Below are 20,700 nucleotides of genomic sequence, written 5' to 3' on the forward strand. Positions count from 1 at the left end.
ATAATAATATACTGCACTCCTTGTTAGTGCTACAAGTCAAGAAATAATAATCCTATCCGCATAACAGCGGTATCAAAAGTATCAATCACGTCCGCATCTCAGCGGGTAACAATAAGAACAATTACTACTAGTGACACTGGAGCTTCAACTATAGATATCCATTGAAATACGAACAATACCTTAATATCCAATAAGCACATTATGAAATCAACTCTCAAATATTATTAATCAACACTGACTAGTCCATCGACTTTCATGCTATATGCATATATATACACCAGTCCAGGAAGAGACGTCCAACCTTCCTGTACCGGGAGCAAGACCTTACTGACTTGACTTGACTGAACTCAAAGTCAACTTTTCATTCTACTTCCTGTTTTCTACATCAGGAATTCCACGTGTCTTTTAAACTATTAACATGACGTGAACTTTAGATCATGCAATGTCTACTAAGACTGTGACAACGACCTACCGCCTTTACTTTTCCCCAACGAATGTCAGGTACCCATTAGAGCTGAGTGGACTCAGAGGCGCCCAAAGATTCCAAAGTTAAAAATCCCAGTCTTCACCAGGATTTGAACCCGGACCCCCCAGTTCGGAAGCCAAGCGCTTTACCGCTCAGCCACCGCGCCTCCCTTGGCCTAACTGATGTCTTATAATTGATCCAATTGTTTTGAAAAGGCTCAATCTCTTATTGGAAATATTTCCGCAATAAAAAAAAATGTTCATAAAAATGAAGTTTATAAGATTACTATTCATTTTAAATTAGGTCTAACTTATAATGCATACTAATTAGCTTTTTTTCTTTTAAAAAACTGCTTGCATAACTGATTTTAAAAATTAGATTTTTCGCTTTCAGAAAAAAAAAAGTAGCCGTTGCATCAGAACTTTGAATGGTCTAAATTATTGTGATGTCGGATTTTCAATATCATTACTAGTTTACGAGATCTAAACGGGACGGACGGACAGACATTTCGCACAAAACTAATAGCGTCTTTTCCCCTTTCGGGGGCCGCTAAAAAAGCAAATTAATACATTTTTTAATTATCTTTCAGTGCTGTCAACCATGATAGAGAAATATGGCGCAGATTTTGATAAAATTGCATTGCTCAACAGGTCTATTATCTCGTTTTGAATCTGTGGGTCGAGGTTAAAGGCTTGTGTTTTTGTTTTCTAAGGAATTTATGTATCGCTAAGACATTTTCGTTGTTACTTGTGTTACCTAAACGATACTCTTCGCGATGACCACTATATGAAAGTATGTTGCATTCTAAAGTTAAAACTAACATTCACAAGGCGATGAATTACTTTCGGTCAGTCATGGTCAACTTCAATCTGCTCTTTGTTTGCATCATCCACCGTTCTCAGTTGTTCTTGTTGTTTGTATGTTTGGCAGGCTTGTTGATGAAGTATAGTCATTAATGAGAAGGCTTAGCTTTCTTCTTTTTTTTTTGTTTTTTGATGATTCACTTGGAAAACAAACAACACAAGTGCTGTGTCAGAGTATAAACTCGAGAACATCTGAACGACTTTCCAGTGCATATACCAGACGACAAAGCAGCCATTCAAGTAAAAGACACTATTCCACGATAAATGTAATTATCGCTGTATAGTAAAACGGTACGTGACGTTTTGGCGCCGGGACGTTTTGGCGCGAGCCGTTTTGGTGCGAGATATCATTTGACGATAATTTAATAAGCACTTAGCTTTTTTTTTAATGAACCCTTGAATTCCAGCGACTTAAGCAAATAACCATGGTGTCTAAGTATACTTACAATATTTTGAGAAACATGGTACATGTATATGATGTATTCTATTTGTAGGGGAAGGTGGGGTGAAATGTCACAAGGGTAGGTTGTCACAAACACTATATCGATATAATGTGATGCGCTATCAAAAATGTGAAACTACAGCTGAGATGTTTACGGAAACATTTACAAATAGCTATAAAATGAAGTCGATACCTTTTCACATTTTAAAATTATCATGATTCATTGTTTTTGACTGTTCGGAAAATGGAATTTTATTTTTGTGTAATTTTGTTGAAAAACACTTATAATTTTGAGATGATTGTCTAACATTACACTGTTTCATATCTCTGTGTATTAGTTACACATTGAAATTAGTTTTTTTCTTAAAGCTCTACCCAATAAAATGTTATTAAAATAAATGTTCTGAAAATTATTGTGGGGCAAGTTGTCACACAGGTTGGGGTAATTTGTCACAGTTGTGACAACTTGCCCCAATGAAGATTAAGCATTTTGAAAAAAAATTTAATATTAATATTTGTTTATTAATAATTATTTGTTTTATTGATTCCTTTTTATGGTGAGACCTAAATAGATACCTAAATAGTATTAAGCGACTTTCTCTTTAAATAATGCTGTTTACAAAGGTTATGCCAGCATCAACATACAGAAAAGATGTCCTCCGAGTGCAACATTTATTTTAGGAAAGAAGTTACCTAGTCCTACTATTTAGATAGGTTGGGAGTGGGTGCATTGCTGGAAGAAGTGAACAGATATTTTACAAATATTATATAGAAAAAAATAAACACTATTTTGAAGAAAAACCTACAGCTTTCCTTGTTAGGTCCAAAACTTTTCAGAACCTCCACATATATATCATTCTTTCACGACGGCCAGTCAAGGAAACTACTACAAGAACAAAGTCTTGACTTAATATGCTATTCCTTTTAGACATAGAAAGATATGGTGATTTTTTAAATGTGTGACATTACCCCGGTGTGGTGCAAATTGTCACAACCTCAACCCAGCCACTTTTTTGTTGTATAACTTTGATAAATAAAGAGATAAAGTTTATTTCATTTACTCTAATTGTTGTCTGAATGTTTAAGTTACAGCATGTTAAGTTTGGTGAGAATCAATGAATTCTAAATATATTTAAAACATCAAAATCTGAAAACTGTGACAACTAGCCCCACCTTCCCCTACTTATTATGAGCAAGTGTTTGGTATGTAGAGCTGGAGATACCTTAGAGTCATTAAATAAACCAATGTTAATGTCAACAAATAATTGCATCAATTTTTAGTCTATCATAGTTTCATTTTGTTTTTAATTTTAAAGTAATATCTTAAAAAACCTTTTTGGAAATAAAAGTGTGCCTCTTAATAAACACACATACACAAGCCAAAATGTTTATTAAAGAAAATGATGTGAAAAACAAACACACATTTACATTTAGTACGTGAAAAATATGTCTTAACACAAACACTCATGCAAAACATAGATATGAATAATTCTTTTAAAAGAAATAATACAATAAACGTACATAATGTATTTCGCGCCAAAGCGTCCCGTCGCCAAAACGGCTCGCGCCAAAACGTCCTTCGCGCCAAAACGTCCTGCTTCGATAGTAAAAATTTTTGATGTTTCTTTTGCTTGTTTAATATCTAATTTTAAGTCAAAATCTAAATTTCTGCTAAAAGAAAACTGATAAAAAAAGGTTAAACAAAAAAAAAAAAAAAGAAAAAAAAAAGGTAATACTATTAATGGTTTAATTAACATAGAAGGAAAAAAAAACGAAAGAATGGGACCCAAAAGTCACCACCAACACACCGTCACCACATTACAATGAACCTGATAAAAGCAGTTCCTTACCGTGACTCTAGCTGAAAACACGGGTTAATGTTTTGATATTAAGTTTGATATGACGTTTAGGATATTTTAAGGAAACTTTAAAATTTTCTAACAATTTTTTTTACAAAATTGCGGTGTAGGGCAGAAAACTATCGGTCATTAGTCATGGGACAAGGTGATATGAAACTCCAACGCGCCATGCAGTGCCGTATTTAGAGTTGAAAAGGCCTTAAGCTATTTGAGATATGAGGCCCCTGATATTGCATGTAATTACTAAATATTTCTTGAAGGCCTTAAGATAGAGTTTATGTTGCATAGCCCCATGGTTGCTACACCATCGGGTGTGGGCCTCTAAATGCTCGTGGGCCCGGGTTCATTGAACCCATTCGCGCCATGGATGCTACGCCACTGCCTACACGCAAAAAAACAAAGACAAACACAATGCCAACAGTTAAAACCTTTTTTAAATTTTTAATCATACATTTTAATACATGTTAATAAATTGTCATAAACAAGGAACTTTTAAAATAAAATGGACAATCATTTTCTAGAGGTCTAACCATCTATTAATGTAAACCAATTTTATGGTTCAACAAAAGAACAAACCAACGGGAAATATTTTTGGAGGAGGGGTATGACACACACCAGAGTGACGCCACTGGTTTGTTAAAAAAAAATAATTAAATGTAAGATACAAATTATGGTACAAATCTTAATAGAAATATTATGAGCCAAAAGTTTATAACATGATGTAAATTTATGACTTATACGTAGACTTTCATCTCTGCAATATTTTTGAAACTGTGTGTTAGAATTTATATATCTTTAGCATGAAAAATAGCTTATAGTGAGTGAACTTGTATCAATTATTTTGAATCAATCATGTAATAATTTTTAATAAATCTAAACTAACATACATTTTTCAGATTCGAAATATTGTTATTAATTGTTAAGTGAAATTGAATCAATTGCTTTGAATCAATAATGTTATTAATTTGTTCTAACCGTCAGCCATTCAGGCTGGAAAGCATGCCCCGATCAAGCCTCTCCATTAACTGATAAGCTTGTCCTAGGAAGAAGGAATGGTCTTCCAGGAATTGAAGGATTCAAACTTTATTATAAAAATAAAGGGTACCGCTCGGATTGTAACAGTTATAGGGGCATTTCACTTCTTAGCATAGTTGAAAAGGATTATGCTAGAGGAATCGGCTGTAGTTTTTGGCGGAACGAATCGTACTGCGGATTTAAAAAAGGGGGGGGGGGTAGATCCACAACAAATATGATTTTCTCCCTGGGGCAGCTACAGGAGAAACCGGTCTTTTTGCTATATAACAAGCTACGGAAACTAGTGTCAGCTTTTCATAAAAATATGCAGAGCACTGTACAGTTAGACAGTTCCGCCTCTAGGCCATTTTCAACAAAGAGCTGAGTAAAGCAGGGATGTGTTCTGGCTCCAACACTATTCGGCATCTTCTTTTCAGTTGTACTCACCAGCACTTTTAAATCCCTGGAAGATGAAGTATATATCCACAGTAGATCCGATGAAAAGCTTTTTAACCTGGCACGCCTTAAAGTAAAAAACGAAGAGACGGCGTATCTTGATTGGGGAACTGCTGTTCGTCGATGATGCGGCACTCATATCTCATTCAAAAGAAGGATTACAAAGGCTTGTGAATGCTTTGTTTGTCTAAGACATGGGTAACGGCTATCTGTGTCAGCTCTATTAAAGTTGTTGGTGAACGGATGTGGCGAGGTGGGGGAGGGGCTAGCTAGGGCATGTGACCATTGCAATTTGCATACGGGCGAAATGACTCTGGGCCAGAAGGTTAGGTTTTTTGGACATTCCGATGGTCTAGAGGCTAAGTTCGCTTAGTGCGTTATCGCGGTGTTGTCGTTTCCAGGGTCACTGGTTCGAGCCTTGGTCGGCGCAGTCTCTTATTTTCGTCGCATTTATTCACTCATTTAAAAACTTGGTCCCTGGTGCAGCTGTTTATTTATGTTTAATATGTTGGGAACAACTATTGCCAGCAAACCTAGATTGAGAAACTAAGCTGACAATAGGAATAGGAAAGGCTTCTGCAGCAATGGCAAAACTCTCCAAGCGCGTCTGAGAAAATGCCAAATTGACTATGACAACCAAAATCCTAGTCTTACAATGCCTGTGTTGTGAGCTCTCTTCTTTATGGTAGTGAGAGCTGGGCAACATACATGCGTCAAGAACTTAAGCTTTCACTTACTCAATAATGCTCTTCTGACACAGAGAAGACTACGCTGGCTTGGACATGTGGTCACCCGCATGCCAGATGAAAGAATCCCTAAAGAAATCTCTATATGCCCAGCCAAAAGTAGCCTAAAGAGATGTTTGCAAGCGATACATGAACCACAGACATCAATGAAAGTATGTGGTAGGAGATAGCGAAGACCGGACAGTAGTAGAGAGACACTGCGTGCTGGTACGAACCTCGCCGAGAGCAAAAGAAACAAGGCTGCCTTAGTCAAGAGAAAGTAAGCTGCACTATCAGCTAGCCCAAAAACAGATGAATATATGCACGAACTGTAGCAAAATCTGCCGCTCCAAAATTGGCTTCACCAGTCACTCCAGATTCTACTCCGTCTCAAGACGGAACCAAAACCTGTGACTCATCTTGGCGCATATTTTTTATTAATTGTTCTTGTTTAGCGCAACTGTCATGCGTATAGCTCAGTGCGCTATGGTCCTAACATCTGTAAACCAGTTTGGAGAAGGTATCAGTAATAAAAAGTTAATGGAATCTGAATTTGAAGTCTCGAGCCTCCAAGATGGAAGGCAGACTAGTTAGCCACTCAGCTACTTAAAAAATTAGTTTTTTTTAGTCCGGAAAAAAAGGCTACATATTAAAATTAGCGAACGACCTAATTGTCTACACAAGGTTCATCTACCCATAGTTAAGTACTTACTATATAAAACAAAATTAATCAATTACCACTAACTGATTCATTGTTGTTGTTTTTTTATATAAATCCATTTGCTGTCATCGACAATGAAAAATTGTGCATACTTTTCATTTGATCCAAGAATGGGAAATGGAAGACATAAGTGTACAAGAATTCATCTACAGTGTGAGTTGATATAAGCTTTGTAAAAATAGTGAAAAAATTCTGTCATGAACTGATGATAAATCACTGATTTATCTAATATAAAGTTATGACTCACCCTACATTAAATTTGAATATTTGTAACTGAACTTAGAAGAGTCAAATAACTAGTCAATCTAAAATTGTGTATATGTATATTCTAAAATGTGTGAGATGTTTCAATGCCAAGTGATGTAGATTTACATTTTGTTTTGACTTAGAGGAGATATGTTTAGTTAGTATGATCTGTAAGTTGAGTACTGAGAATAGGAGTTTAATTAAACGTTATGTATGACTAATAGATTTTGAGTTAAGTATTAAGAATATTATTGTACCGGTACATTCTTTCACAGAACTGTGCTATGACTTTATCATTATCTATTATAAACTTTGAATGTGGATTTATTTGTAGAATTCAATTGGCATCTCATAATGTTAGTGTTCCAATGAAGGTGTAAGACATGCAACAAAGATTGGAAATGTAGAAGAGGCAAGTTGATTTCACTGTTCAGCTGATTAAAACTTGGGGATGAACAACATTTTTCTAGGTATTAGGAAGTCAAGAAATGAGTTGAGCTCGCTCGAAAATCAGTTCACAGATGAACTTAAAGAGATAAGTTGGAATAGTGGTTAAGTGTTAGGCTTCCAAATTAAGAATCTCAATATCAAATCCTATGGAAATACAAAATTTAGGATTTCCACAAATCAACCCCTAAGTACAAACTGAAATGAGTAGTAACGAAGTAAAGCTGAACAGTCATTGTGTTTGCCTCTCATCTCACATTGGTGACAGGTATTTTCATTATCTATGGCTCACCACACCTGCTTTTTGGATAACTATTTCAAAATATGATAATAATTATGGCATACTTTATTACCATTCCATTAAAAATTAAGCTCAAGCCCAGACGTAACTAATTCTACCTTAGGTCCTATTATGGCACATCATATGACACAAAATGATATAGGTAAACATTCGTCATTAGGTTCTTTTTTTCAGATCTGGTAAACATATCTGCCGTTCGCCATCTGATAAAAATATTTGTAGAGACTTTTGTAACAGGTAGACACCCATTTTTCTTTTTAGCTGTAATGGCCATGATGAAGAAATTCCATAGAAGTCTCCTTTCTTTATATTTGTCAACTTGTGGATACCTACAAAACAATTCAATCATATAAAAATAACAATATTCAAAGACATGAACTGAGTTATAAGAAAATAAATTCAGTCCACTCTTGATAGTCCAACGGTTAGGGAACCAGGAGGGTGTGGAATTGCCAAATGTCAGATTACAAAAGGTTAGCTGTGATGTACTTCAAAGATATTAACCGTTTAAGTCAAGAAAATGTATTTATGATGTTATAAGATTTTCTCTTTCAAGGGTATAACATAAACAGAACACAAACGAAAATCGAAAAAGAAAAATGAACTTATCTAAAAAAAAATGATTGCAGCTTTCATTAACTGTCCTAAATTACAATTTAAACCTACATTACATTGAATGAATTTTTAGGTAGATCTATGTTTAGTTTAAAAATCTGTAAATGTCTTTATTCTTTCTTTCTTTCTATGCAAACAAACTGACACGACTTGTAGTTGATTGCCACAACACGCATGTGCAGGTGGTGTATGCATCGTCGTCGTCAGATTATAAAGTGTGTCGGACTATCAAGAGTCAAATATGTGTGTGTAACATATTAAGAGGATATATATATATGTATATATATGTATGTATATATATATATATGTGTGTATATATATATATAATAATAATAATAATAATAATCTCATCACTGCAATAAACAGCTGGGCCGTCCCAGTGCTCCTTTACACGTTAGGTGTGATCAAATGGACTGACACCGACCTACATGATATTGACAGACTCACTAGAAAATTACTAACCAAGTTTCGATGCCTACACCCCAAGTCCTCCACCATAAGGTTATACCTGCCCAGGAAGGATGGGGGTCGTGGATTGCAGAACATCTTCAAATTGTGTAAGATGCAAGTTTTAAAAATACGTTCAAAACTGCTCGCCTCCAGCAACAAATTAGTTTCCTTCCTACGGAAATACGACTCCGATGCAACCCCTCTGAACCTACACAATGCTGATGTCAATGTCGGTTTGGACGACGTAGGGCATGAGATTCGCCAATGGGAAGAAAAAACACTCCACTGAAAATTTCCTGTTTCATTACATGAGGACAACATCGACAAGGCTGCTTCCTTAACATGGCTCAAAGCAGGTCATCTCTACCCTGAAACAGAAGGCTTTGTTACAGCAATACAGGACAGAGTAATCAGGACAAAAAATTACGAGAAGCATATCCTGAAACTCAATGTTGTCGACAAATGCCGAAAATGTGGAAATGTGGGCGAGTCGATTGAACACATTATGGCAGGATGTCCAGCCCTATCAGAATCAGCCTACCTAGGTCGCCATAACCAAGTTGCAAAGTTAATACACCAACACCTGGCTTTGACGTACAAATTGATTGGTAAGGACACTCCCCCTTATTATAAATACTCTCCGCAAGAGGTTCTCGAGTCTACTGAACATCTGCTGTACTGGGATAGGCCTATTCTGACTGACAAAACAGTAGATTTCAATCGCCCGGATCTGCTGTTCATCGATAAAAAAGAAAAACCGCTACCATTATCGATATCGCCGTACCACTGTTTCATAATTTAAGAAAAACTGAGATAGAAAAACAAAGAAAATATGAGAACCTAGGCTTGGAGATTAAGCGTCTATGGAAATTGTCCAAAATAACAATATACCCCATTGTTATATCAACCGAGGGGTTAATAACAACTGACCTCACAGACACCTTCAAGGCCCTTAACATTCCTAGGAACATCTTCGTTGCCTGTCAGAGTGCGGTACTGCTGCAGACCTGCCACATCACCAGAAAATTCCTCAGTGGAAACTGATAATTGGACTACGATGAATTTTGTTTCTCTTTAGCGAAACTCGACCCTGGCAGCGCCAGAGAATGACTACTCGTTCATTTCTAACATAATAATAATACAATTAGTGCATTACACCAAAAAAAAAACAAAATGTACATTCAAACCACTCACTCATAATTTACATGTGACAAAGTTTATATCAGATTGTTTCTATTTAATGATTTGATTGCCAGGGGAACAAAAGAGTTTTTATGTCTGTTTGTCTTTATTATCGGTGTCTTGTATCTCTTTTGTGATGGTAAAATCAAAAAATCCTGATCCAACGGGTGATTTTTTATTTCTAGAATCTTTTTAGCTTTTTATGGATGTTTTTCTCAAACAGCTGCCCATATGTTGTTTTTTTTTTGTTTTTTTTTGCCAATGACTTTACCAGCAGAATTTAGGATTCTATGAAGTTTATTTTTATTTCTAATGCCCAGATTGCCATGCCAGGCAGTGATATTAAAACTAAAAATATTGCAGATGTGAGCGTGATAAAACATAGCCAAGGCCTTTTCGCGCGCGCATAGTGCTAGCTCAGACGAAGAAATTCTCATCTAAGGTTGAAATGGTTGTCGGAAGGGTTCATAGAGTCCAAAGGGTCAAAATCTGATCAAGCTACTTGAAAAGAATCTTGGATATCTTTCCTTTAACTCTCAAAGTAGTACCTGGCACTAAATTTGGCATCGCGAACAAATTGAAGAATTGCGAAGACAAAATCTAGGTAATTTCTAGGAGTTTATGAAATTGCTATCCATGTACAATCCACCCCTGAGAGAACAATTACGCTTAGTTGCAGACTTAAAACGTACATGTCTCCATAAATACAATACAAAAGAACTTACTGTAATATTGGGCGAATACGTGCCAAATATTATTTGATTATTTTGAGAGTTCGTAATCTCGAAACTGGATCAATTTTACCAAATGTTAAGGTTACGTTGTCATGGATAGTAACGAGGTAGAAATTCAATAGTCTTTCACTGACATCATCATAATTAATTGTCAGCTCGAACCATTCTCTGAGTTTGGCAGGAATTCGGGCTGCTGAAGATAAAATCTATTCAGTCACAGCACACCACTAGGACGTCCTCACTCAAATAACTGGAACTAGCCTGAAGCACTTTGTTAAAACTAGAGATGGGAAATGAACCGAACCCGAACCGAACTCGAACTTCACGACCGAACCGAACCCGAACTTTAAAACTGATAGGTACGAACCGAACCGAACGAACTGTCCTTACCTTGACCGAACTGAATCAAAGATTTTTCAATATTTTTTAGTAAGAAAAAACAACAACTTAATTTCACTCAGATGATTTGACAGTTATTTTTAATTTTTGGAAAAGTCAGCTGATCATTTTGGGTCGTCCTTTTTTGATTCACCGCGAATGGTACCGTAACATTTCAGATTAGTGCATTAATGAAATGGGAGAGTCGAAGAAATGAAAAGGAGACTCTAAATGTAGAAACTACTAGGAAAAGTGGATGTGTCTTTACCTTTTTGTGGAGCACGAAAATAAGACAATATGTTTGATTTGTATAGAGATGTTTGTGGCTGTTTTTTTAAAGGACGTAACTTTAAACAGCTTTATGAAATCCAAAACATAAACAAATACTGCGGCATTCTTAGTTTGAACCACCAAGAAAACAAATGTTAAGAAACGCCTAGAGATTAGAGGATTGATGAGAATATTTACCAAGAAGAAACAAGAAAATGAGTCGGCGGTAAGAGCTTGCTACAGAGCTGCTCACATTTTAAGTACCGGTAGTGAAATGCTTTAGATGGGTGCTCTATCAGTGAAGGAAGAAATGTGTCATGAAAATAAGAATGCAGTTGAAGCCACCACTCTTTTTTGCATGACAATTAGAAACCTCAATTAAAAACTAAGAGATAGAGCAGAAGAGCTGGAAATGTTTACCATTAGCGCCGACATATCTGTTAGCGTTCAACTCTTGCTACTTTTTCGCACTACGAAAAGCAATTGTTAAATCACAGAAAAGATATCTGTTATGAGGAACATGCATCGGGACCACTACTGGCTAAAACCTGTTCAAAGAAGTTTCAGACATCGTGGAGGTGGAGGCTGCGACCCACATAGTTTACCACATCCAACGCAAACATAAACATTATATGCCGGTGGTCGATTCTCTTTTCGCCGTGTACGTGTCAGTGGATTTTCTTTTGTGTATCCCGCGGCCTTTATAAAAACTCTCCAGCTATCTCGTTCTGAAGCCGCCTGCAGTTTTCTATGTCAGTAAAAGCAAGTTGATGCCTAAGCTGGTACAAAATAAGTAAATATATTTCCTCAACAAATTATTAAAACGAGCGAGGCTCGGTCACCTGGTACTAAAATAAAGGACGCCTAAGAATAATTTAAAAAACAACGATGGTCAATTCGAGACTGCACACTTCAAAGGAAAAGATTAAAAACATTCTTTATTTCTAGTCGGAAGAACATCGCTGAGGCCAGTGTTACCTTTATCACGTTGATTGTTAGAAAGGCTTGTATCCAACAACCAGACCTGGACACGGGGCTCTTCACTCCAGACCTGTCTGAGGTGCTCCCAGCGGTGACGGCCATAATGACTGGGCATAGAAATCGGACTGTCGACGCACCAGTTCGCTACTCGTACTTAGCCTATCTAGTTCCACTACTAGACGTTTCCACGGAGGCGCCACGCTGAGGCGACGGGTAGCTACAATCCTTTACAGAATGCATGTGCTCAGATCTGGTGTTTAGTGCAGAACCGTGTGATTGTCAAAAGAGTTAAGCCGAATGCTCTTCTAACTCTAGGCGTGTAAGCCTGCTTCTCTCTGGAAGAGGTCCAAGTCAATGCCTATGTAGGACATTGCTATTTCCGATATATCTAGCACTCCGGGCGCATAGACTAGAATGCATGGCCGAAGGCCGAGTACACCGGGATCCCCCGCCATTTTCCTATGTTGTACCAAGCTAACCGTGCAGGACTCGCCTTTAGTGTAACTGTCCCTTGAGGAACGGCGCATCGATTATTGACAGGGACGTGGAAGCTCTCTTTCAACTTTGCACAGTAGAATGTTAAAGCCCTCGCATTCCCTTGGACACTCCCACAGGAGTTTTGTTTTGCTATTCATTTAGCCTAATCACTTCCTCTAGCGATCGTTTCCACCCGAGTGCCACCTGGAGGCAGAATAGCGTACTCGGGAGTGCAGAACCGTTTGATAGTCAAAGAGCTGAGCCGAAGGCTCTTCAAGCTCTAGGTTTAAAAAAAAAAAAAAAAACCTGTTTGAACAACAGTAAAAAAAAAACTGTTTGAACCATCGTTTTGTCTGGAAGAGATCCAAGTCAATGCCTATGTAAAGCATTGCTATTTCCGATGTATCTGGCACTCCGGGCGCATGGGCTAGAATGCATGGCCGAAGGCCGAGTACACCGGGAACCTCCGCCATTTTCCTATGTTGCACCAAGCTAACCGTGCAGGACTGGCCATTAGTGTAGCGGTACCTTGAGGAACGGCGCATGGATTATCGACAGGGCCTTTGGAGCTCTCAACTCGCTCCGTGCAATGGGACCACTCTCGCGTTCCCTTGGACACTCCCACAGGAGTTTTGTTTTGCCATTCCTCTAATGGTCGTTTCCACCCGAGTGCCACGTTGAGGCAGAATAGCGTACCCGGGAGTGCAGAACCTCATAGATGTATTGCCCACAAGAAGACGATACCAGGCGAAAAAGATGAAGATTCTGTATTAACACACAAGATAGAGCTACGAATGGACAATTATTCTTCCTTGGACGGTACAATTGAAATGATCACCCGATATGAGCAATATCATGATGTGGTAAGTAAATAGGAATTTTGTCGCCATTTCAACTATTGAGTCCTCAGATCGAAATCAATATCGAAAGTGCTCATAGCGACATTGACAAAAACGAATTTCGTCTGGAGAAAAAGAGGCTTCAATGGTTTGTTACTGTTTCTTCAGAAGCCATTGAACTTCTGAAAAAAGGACATGTTTGAGATCTTGAGTCTTATAATAATAATAATAATAAAAATGTCGGTTAAATGATTACGTTTTACTGTTGCCTTTATTTGCATATTTCTGACAATCGCAGTAATTGCTGCTATATGTGAGCGAAGTTTTATCAGACTTAAATTGATTAAAAATTAATTGCGATCAACGGTGAAAGTTTTGAGTCTCAATTCGATATTGATTTCGATAAAATTATTGATAATTTTGCGAGCAAGAAAGCACGCAAGATTCATTTGTAGTATCTTTATGTTAAATTGATTTTTTTTTCAACTTAGAAATACTTTAACAATGAATATACATTAGTTCGGAATAAAAAGAACAACAAAGTCTTTTCCCCGTTTGATTTCGTTTTGTTTTTGTAAGTAAAAAGAGGCCATCATATACTAGCTAAACCATTGTATTGCCAGTACCATTGCTATTCTTAGTAAATACTAGCCGGTATATTTGAAGAGCTATAAAGTTGTTTACTTTTGATTAATTAATTTTTAGCGAACGCCGAGAGGGGAAAAGCCAACATTTGTTTTGTGTGGTCCGTCCGTTCCGTTTAGATCGTAGAAACTAGAAACGATATTGAAAATCCGACATCATGATATTGTAGACCTTTCAAAGTTCTGATGCAACGGCTACTTTTTCTTTTCTGAAAGGGATTGATATATTTTAAATTAGCTTGTAAACATAGAGTTGAAGCTAGGCTCTGAAACAAATGATATTAAACATAAATAAATAACAGCACCAGGTACCAAGTATATATGTATGTATCATTTGTTTCAGCACCTAGCTTCAACTCTATGTTTACATTTACAGCATTATTGCTCGTACCCACTGAAGCTTCTATATGTAATGTGTTTATGTTGTCCACTTGTCTTTGTAAGAGATATACAATTAGATAGAGCCATCGTTTGTCTAATACATGCCTAACGGCTGTCTGTGTCGGCTCTATCGAAGTTGTTAGTGAACGGATGCTGCGAGGGTGGGGGAGTGGCTAGCTGGGTCTTGTGACCTTTGACCACTGGGGTGGTAATTTGCATACGGGCGAAATGACTCTGGATCAGAAGAATGTTTTTTGGACATTCCAATGGTCTAGAGGTTAGTTTCGCTTGGTGCGTTATCGCTAGGCGGTGGTGTCGAATTCAGTCTCAGGGGTTCGAGTCTCGGTCGGCGCATGCCCTTATTTTCGTAGCATTTTAATTCACTACTTTCTCTCTTAAAAACTTGGTCCCTGGTGCTGTTATTTATTTATGTTTAATATATATTTAAATTAGCTTGCATTAATTTTTGTCATAAAAAAACACCATTTTTTACAACTATTCACTATTAATAACAAGGTTACAAAGACAGGTTGTGTGGAAACTCAAAATCGGCCCCCGAAGTGGTCAACTCATGGAGGTAAAAAGGCAGGTTTCAATATTTTCAGAAAGGACATCAGAATGAAATTCTATCAAAGACTACTGACAGAGAAAAAGGGTTGACAGATCTTGTGTGGTGCCCCAGGTGTCCAGCAGAACAAAGGATAGGTGAATGTGAAGTTAGATCTGAACCTGGCCTAAATGATGTCTTATAATGAAGATCTAATTGTTTTGTAAAGGGTCAATCTTGTCTTCCAATTCTCAAGAAAAAAAAACATTTTCGTACGAAAAAATTTTATATACAAAAAAAATAATTAATTGGGTAGCAGCAGTTCAAGATGTAGCAATTAAGCAAGTAACTGAGAGGTTGTCACTATTTGCCCATGTAATAGTCCTTGTGCCACGTAGGCGAGGCTCTTGTTCGCTCACGATAGGCTTTGTTCCGTGAGCCAATGGCTAAGTCCCATCAGAGCCGGTGCTGGACTCTAAGGCAGGTCGTTGTAGTGTTAGGTCATATTCCACTTTCGTATTATTTATGTGGTCTCCAAGCTTGACATCTCTTGGCACATGTTTACAAATGATGTTGACGTTATCTCCTGTGTCTAACTGGAATTTCATCCTTGACCGTTCACCAGGAATTCAGCCGTGAGCTTGTCTCTTTTCGAATTGAGTGCATTAATTGTGTTTAGCCACTCAGGTTTGTATCCTGATGCCTTGTATACATTTGAGCTTCCCCTTGTTCTGTTGCACTTCCTAACAAAATGGTTTTTCTCTCTGCATCGATTGCATATCTGTCCCCAAGCCGGACATGCTGTCTGGTTGAAAAGATGGTATTGTCCTAAAATCGACATTCTTGTATTGTTGCTGCTGATTTCTGAATAAATCTGCCCATTTTATATATGCGAGCCTGTGGTTCTCCAAGGATTTCTTCAACACTATTAGTTGATTGCTCAAAGACCCTAAATATCTCTTTGATTCTTTTAAGGGACAGCTCTAAGCAAGACATCAGGTTGTTTTTGTGTCTTTTCTCAGTTTCCTGTCTGATGAAAAGACTATTTTGCCTCGCATCATTCTGTATGGCTCTTAGAAATTACATTTATTTGCATGAAGCTTGCCTGAGCTGTGTTAGGAAGATGGGGGAGCAGATAGATAAGTCCCAAAAGCGGAAAGTTTCTAGTACTTCATTGTCTCTAGGGTTGCAGTAATCGTGCGACATTTTCATTAATGTGTCCGAGTCCTCTCCTTTCTGGTATTTGAACAGACTTCTATGGCCAGTGGACCTGCACAGTGTAGAATGATGGCCTTCTGTTGACTTTTGAGTTTTTCATAGGTTCCTACGGCCTGTAGATAGCTTTCTATCTGTTGCCTCCACTTTCTGAAGTTTTCACTTACATTCTCCTGTATTAGTTCTAGACTCTGAGGGGGCGTAAGTAGATTTCTCAGACATCTTTACGTGTTGTAACTCTGTCACTACGCTGACTCTTCAAATTATTGTTTACGTCCCCCGAAGGACCAAAAACGTATGTGATCTTGGGGTGTAGACATGATATGGATCTCGATCTATTTGTATGCTCTGAATGTTCTTTTTCCTGAAGTGAAGTCTAGTCTTCTTATGAATAGAAAAGGCAATAACACTTACATGGTTCACTTGCCGCTGCCACCATGTTAATTAGTATTGAATAAATGAAACAACAATTTAGAATTTGGGTCGTACACTTTGAGTGCAAGTATCTTACAAAGCCATCTTGGGGAGAACTGCTGTTCACAACAAAGGACACAATAACAAGGGAACATAACTCAAATATAACATGTATTAACAAAAATAATATTTTCAAAAATATTAGTATTATTAAATTAAGTGAGTTCTGTTACATAAACTACTTACATTTTAAATAAAATGTTTACTTTTGTTTTAAAAGTGAACAGTATGTATATAAGCCGAATATAATTTAAAATATTTAATAAGCAGTGTTTCAAATTATGCACTCATTATGATACAGGCGAAAACAATTCAGAGATTGAACGAAAAGGAAACGTTTCTTCCTAGTGTATCTTTTTGTATTGTCGTTGTTGATATTTTTTGGATATTTTTTAGTTCAAGCTTCTGATATTTGCTGAAAATATTGAAATTTGCCTTTTTTTAACTGCCTAAGTGGACCACTACGAGGCCGATAGTGAGTTTGTGTTTCCATACAATGTTATATATTTAAATAAATTTATTCAGCATTTTACACATTTTGGCATTACTGATATATTACACCAGTGGTCCCAAACAGCAATTCGTGAGTCATAGGTGCATGTTAATTTGAGCTAAAACTATAGTCACTGGTATTCCTCGATAGGGAAATTCATTCCATGTTTGTATAGGAAGAAAAGCACTTGCACGAATTGGTCCTAGAATATGGAATAATACAAGTGTGCATTAATCTTTGTGTGATTCAGAGTATTTTTTAAAGTTTATATTTTTATATTTCTAAATAATTGTTCAATATTTTAAGTTTTGTTACTACTTTTATTTTTGTGTCTTCTGTCCTGAAGTGTCCGTAAGTTTATGATATTACTAATAGTTTTACTCGAGTTAAATGTGAATATTCATTTGTTATAAATCTAAATGCTCTTGAGCAGTACATACAGAGGACGCCTATTGGTCCAACCAAGGTAAAATAGATTTTTAATTTATGTTCATGTTTGATCTGTAAACATGCACCACTAGATTAAAAGATGTTTTCTGCTAATTAATTTATATTTATTAATTAGTTATTACCGAGTCATATGTTTTTCAAATTAAAATAAAATTTAGAAAGGCCTATTTCTAGATCTATTTCTATAATAAAGTCAGTCTGACCGTCAGAAGACATTCTTGATCTAGATTATAACTAATTCACTAAATCGATTATTGAAATTTTTAAATTATTCTAAAATTGTTTTAAATAATTAATCACAAATATTTAACTATCCTCTGTGCAGAGAACAGAAGTGGCCTATGCGTATTGCACAACAGGCTATTCTCACCAATAGTGGCACTTGTTTCATAGAACTTTTCATTTACAATAAGATTTTGCGTTAACAATTGTTAAAGCTTGCAATGTTTCATGTGGTTTTACGAATGTATAGAAATTTTTATAGCGTTGTGATCTTTATACAATCTTACTATTCCAATCTAATGGGTGTCTCCAAACATATTCTTTCTTTCAAAGTGCTCATTTACTGTCATAGTGCAACACACAAAGTTTAAAATAAACAAAAATATAATAATCATTTTCTAAAAATATCATCTCAGCTCATATTATACAAAAGTTTATTCGATTATATTCACTTATGCTTTAAACACACTCTTCCCTTGCATTTATACCCTTTTTAAAATAAACTTTAACATCAAAAAAAGTGAAGAAGGTACGAGAAGTTTAACGTTCTTAGCTATTTCTAATGCTACAGGAAATTTTTCTATTATTAGTACTATGTGGAATTTATAGTAGCTAATGTGTAAAAAAAAAAAAATACACATCTCTTGATGCTACATTATGTGACATGTTTTTAATATTTTAAGTATGATTAAAGAAAAAAACATCTCACAATAAAAGATTTTTGTGTAAGAAACAAATATTAATTAAAGACAGTACTAACCTATGGCCTCAATCATGCATGCTTCACGAGTATAAGCCTCCACAGGTATAGTTGAGTGAAAACAATGAACAGATACAACACCCAATCCTGAAGTCCAAATATTGACAATTTTGTCTATTTTGGAACTTTTCTAAAAGAAAATAAGTAAAATATTCTGTATTTTTATATAAAAATTATTTTTCTTTTCAAATTGGCCATTAAAATAAAAAATTTAAGTAAATCTATGCTATGTGCTTTTGCTTTAAATTTCAAACACACTGTGAGACCTAAAGTTTTATATCCAGAGGCGGTGCAAGGCATAGACGACGTGGGTAACTGCCCACGGCTTCGCGTCGGAGGGGCCTCGCTTTTGAAGGTTTATGCATTGCTTAAAATTCCCACCTAAAAAAAAAATTCTGTAAGAAGTTTTTTGTTAGTCTAGTCACAATTAGGTCTAGATCTTTCATCAAATTGTTATCGCGGGGATCATCTGTGGCCGGCCAAAGCTGGGGATTTCCCATTGGGTTAATTTTATAATTCACAGCGGATAGAAAGGCATGCCATATGCTTATTATGAATACTTTTGAGAAACAAGGCTGGAAAGCCAAATGGAAACAGTGAGGCCATATCGCTGCAATAGGATGTGAATGCAATCAGAGTTGAAAGTTTAAACAAGAAAAACATAAAAAATACTAAAAAAAAAAAAAAATTAAAAAAAAAAATTAAAAAAAAAAAGCTTTAATGAAGTGTAATGGTATTAATTAGTTTGGATCAGTCATGTAATTAAATTTGAAATAGATCTAGACCAACAAAAATTAATAAGTGCGATTAATATTTTTTTTTTACCAAATGTTTTTGTTTAGCCATATTTCAAGCTTTTAGCTTTCTCAATACATTATGATCCTATCACTTATCTGGACCAGTTGGGAAAATGAAAGGAGGGGGGGGGTAGAAAGAAAGGGATATCTGGGTGGATTTTACCATTATTGGTTTATAAAAGAATTTACAAAGAAAATTTTTTTTTAAATGGAGGGGGCTGGGGAAGAACAACCTGAATTTGATCTCGTGGCTCACAACCACTCTGCTAGTGGGGTACTTTATTATTAGAGAAAATTGTTTCCATTTGTTTCAATTTAGAATGTCAACTGTCACATATTACATTATAGAATTGTTTGTACATTTCACATTTAAAAGAAATATAAACCCTCGCCTGAGCCTCGGTGGTTGTCCCTTGTCAGCACGTCAGGATTTACCCAAGACGTGATTATGATGTTCAAATCTATTGGTTGATTTGAAATTAAACAAAGACATTTTTTAGAAGAGTTAGCGCCAGAGAATTGTCGAGAGTAAGAAAGTAAAGGGGAGTCGGTAAAATATTTTCATAGTAGTCAGTCGGTCTTCTAAGAGCTCTGTTTTAAATGCCTTTGTGATATTTTGTGTTAATAGATCTGTAATTTGTACATAAGCTGTACTTACGTTGTATTTAAATAAAGTTCCAGAGTTTTGTTTTATCAAAGAATCGTTAATAGTGATTCTAGATCGTCATTTTTTCAACTATTGAATTCAAGTAAAATCCCCGGCATAACAACACATTGAGACATCTCTGCATGTTGTTACATCAACCTATAAAAAGAGGGGACTAATTCATCATATACCACCACTTCAGTCAAGTCCAATTTCTTCCCTTGTTTAAGATACCAAACAAAATAATAACCAATAGTTAATTAATCAAATGGTTTTTTTTTTTTATTGATTCTTGTGTTGTTAGGTAAGTAAAAAATTATTGTGCAAAATTTCAGCTTGATCCAAGATTGAGTGTCGGAGAAATAATGTGTAAAAACTTTTTGCCAGACAAACAGACAGACAGAGTGAGTTGATATAAGCTTTGAAAATAAATAAAAAATACATGAAGCAGACATACTCTGCAATTCGCTGCAAAAGAAATGTCTGTTTGGAATTGATCATATCCTTACATGTATGGTATGAGATATCGCCTATCAAATTGTTATTCTTTACAAGTCGATTGAAGGTGGTGTTCTTGAACATTTGGGTGCATTCTGTGATTGCAT

The 20,700-nt window shown here is 36.1% G+C and overlaps 1 protein-coding gene across 5 annotated transcripts in view; it reads right to left on the bottom strand.

Annotated features, from left to right (window-relative positions):
- Window positions 1-4,046: 4,046 nt before the first annotated feature.
- LOC106065832 (ankyrin repeat and LEM domain-containing protein 1-like) overlaps window positions 4,047-20,700 on the bottom strand; it is a 76,143-nt gene continuing 59,489 nt past the window's right edge. For 2 of the 5 annotated variants that reach the window (XR_008779697.1, XR_008779693.1), the window contains 3 exons: window positions 18,653-18,782; window positions 9,536-9,729; window positions 7,731-7,869 (listed from right to left, as the gene is read on the bottom strand). Coding sequence is in view for 3 of the 5 variants with exons in the window: in XM_056040517.1 (XP_055896492.1) it covers window positions 7,697-7,869; window positions 18,653-18,782 (303 nt within the window). In the remaining 2 variants the exon portion in view is untranslated. Of the gene's footprint in view, window positions 7,870-9,535; window positions 9,730-18,652; window positions 18,783-20,700 lie in introns of all 5 variants that reach the window. The other 3 variants (XM_056040517.1, XM_056040523.1, XM_056040527.1) reach the window with 2 other exon arrangements.

Source organism: Biomphalaria glabrata, chromosome 1 (genome assembly GCF_947242115.1).
Source record: "Biomphalaria glabrata chromosome 1, xgBioGlab47.1, whole genome shotgun sequence".
NCBI classification, from domain to species: Eukaryota; Metazoa; Mollusca; class Gastropoda; family Planorbidae; genus Biomphalaria; species Biomphalaria glabrata.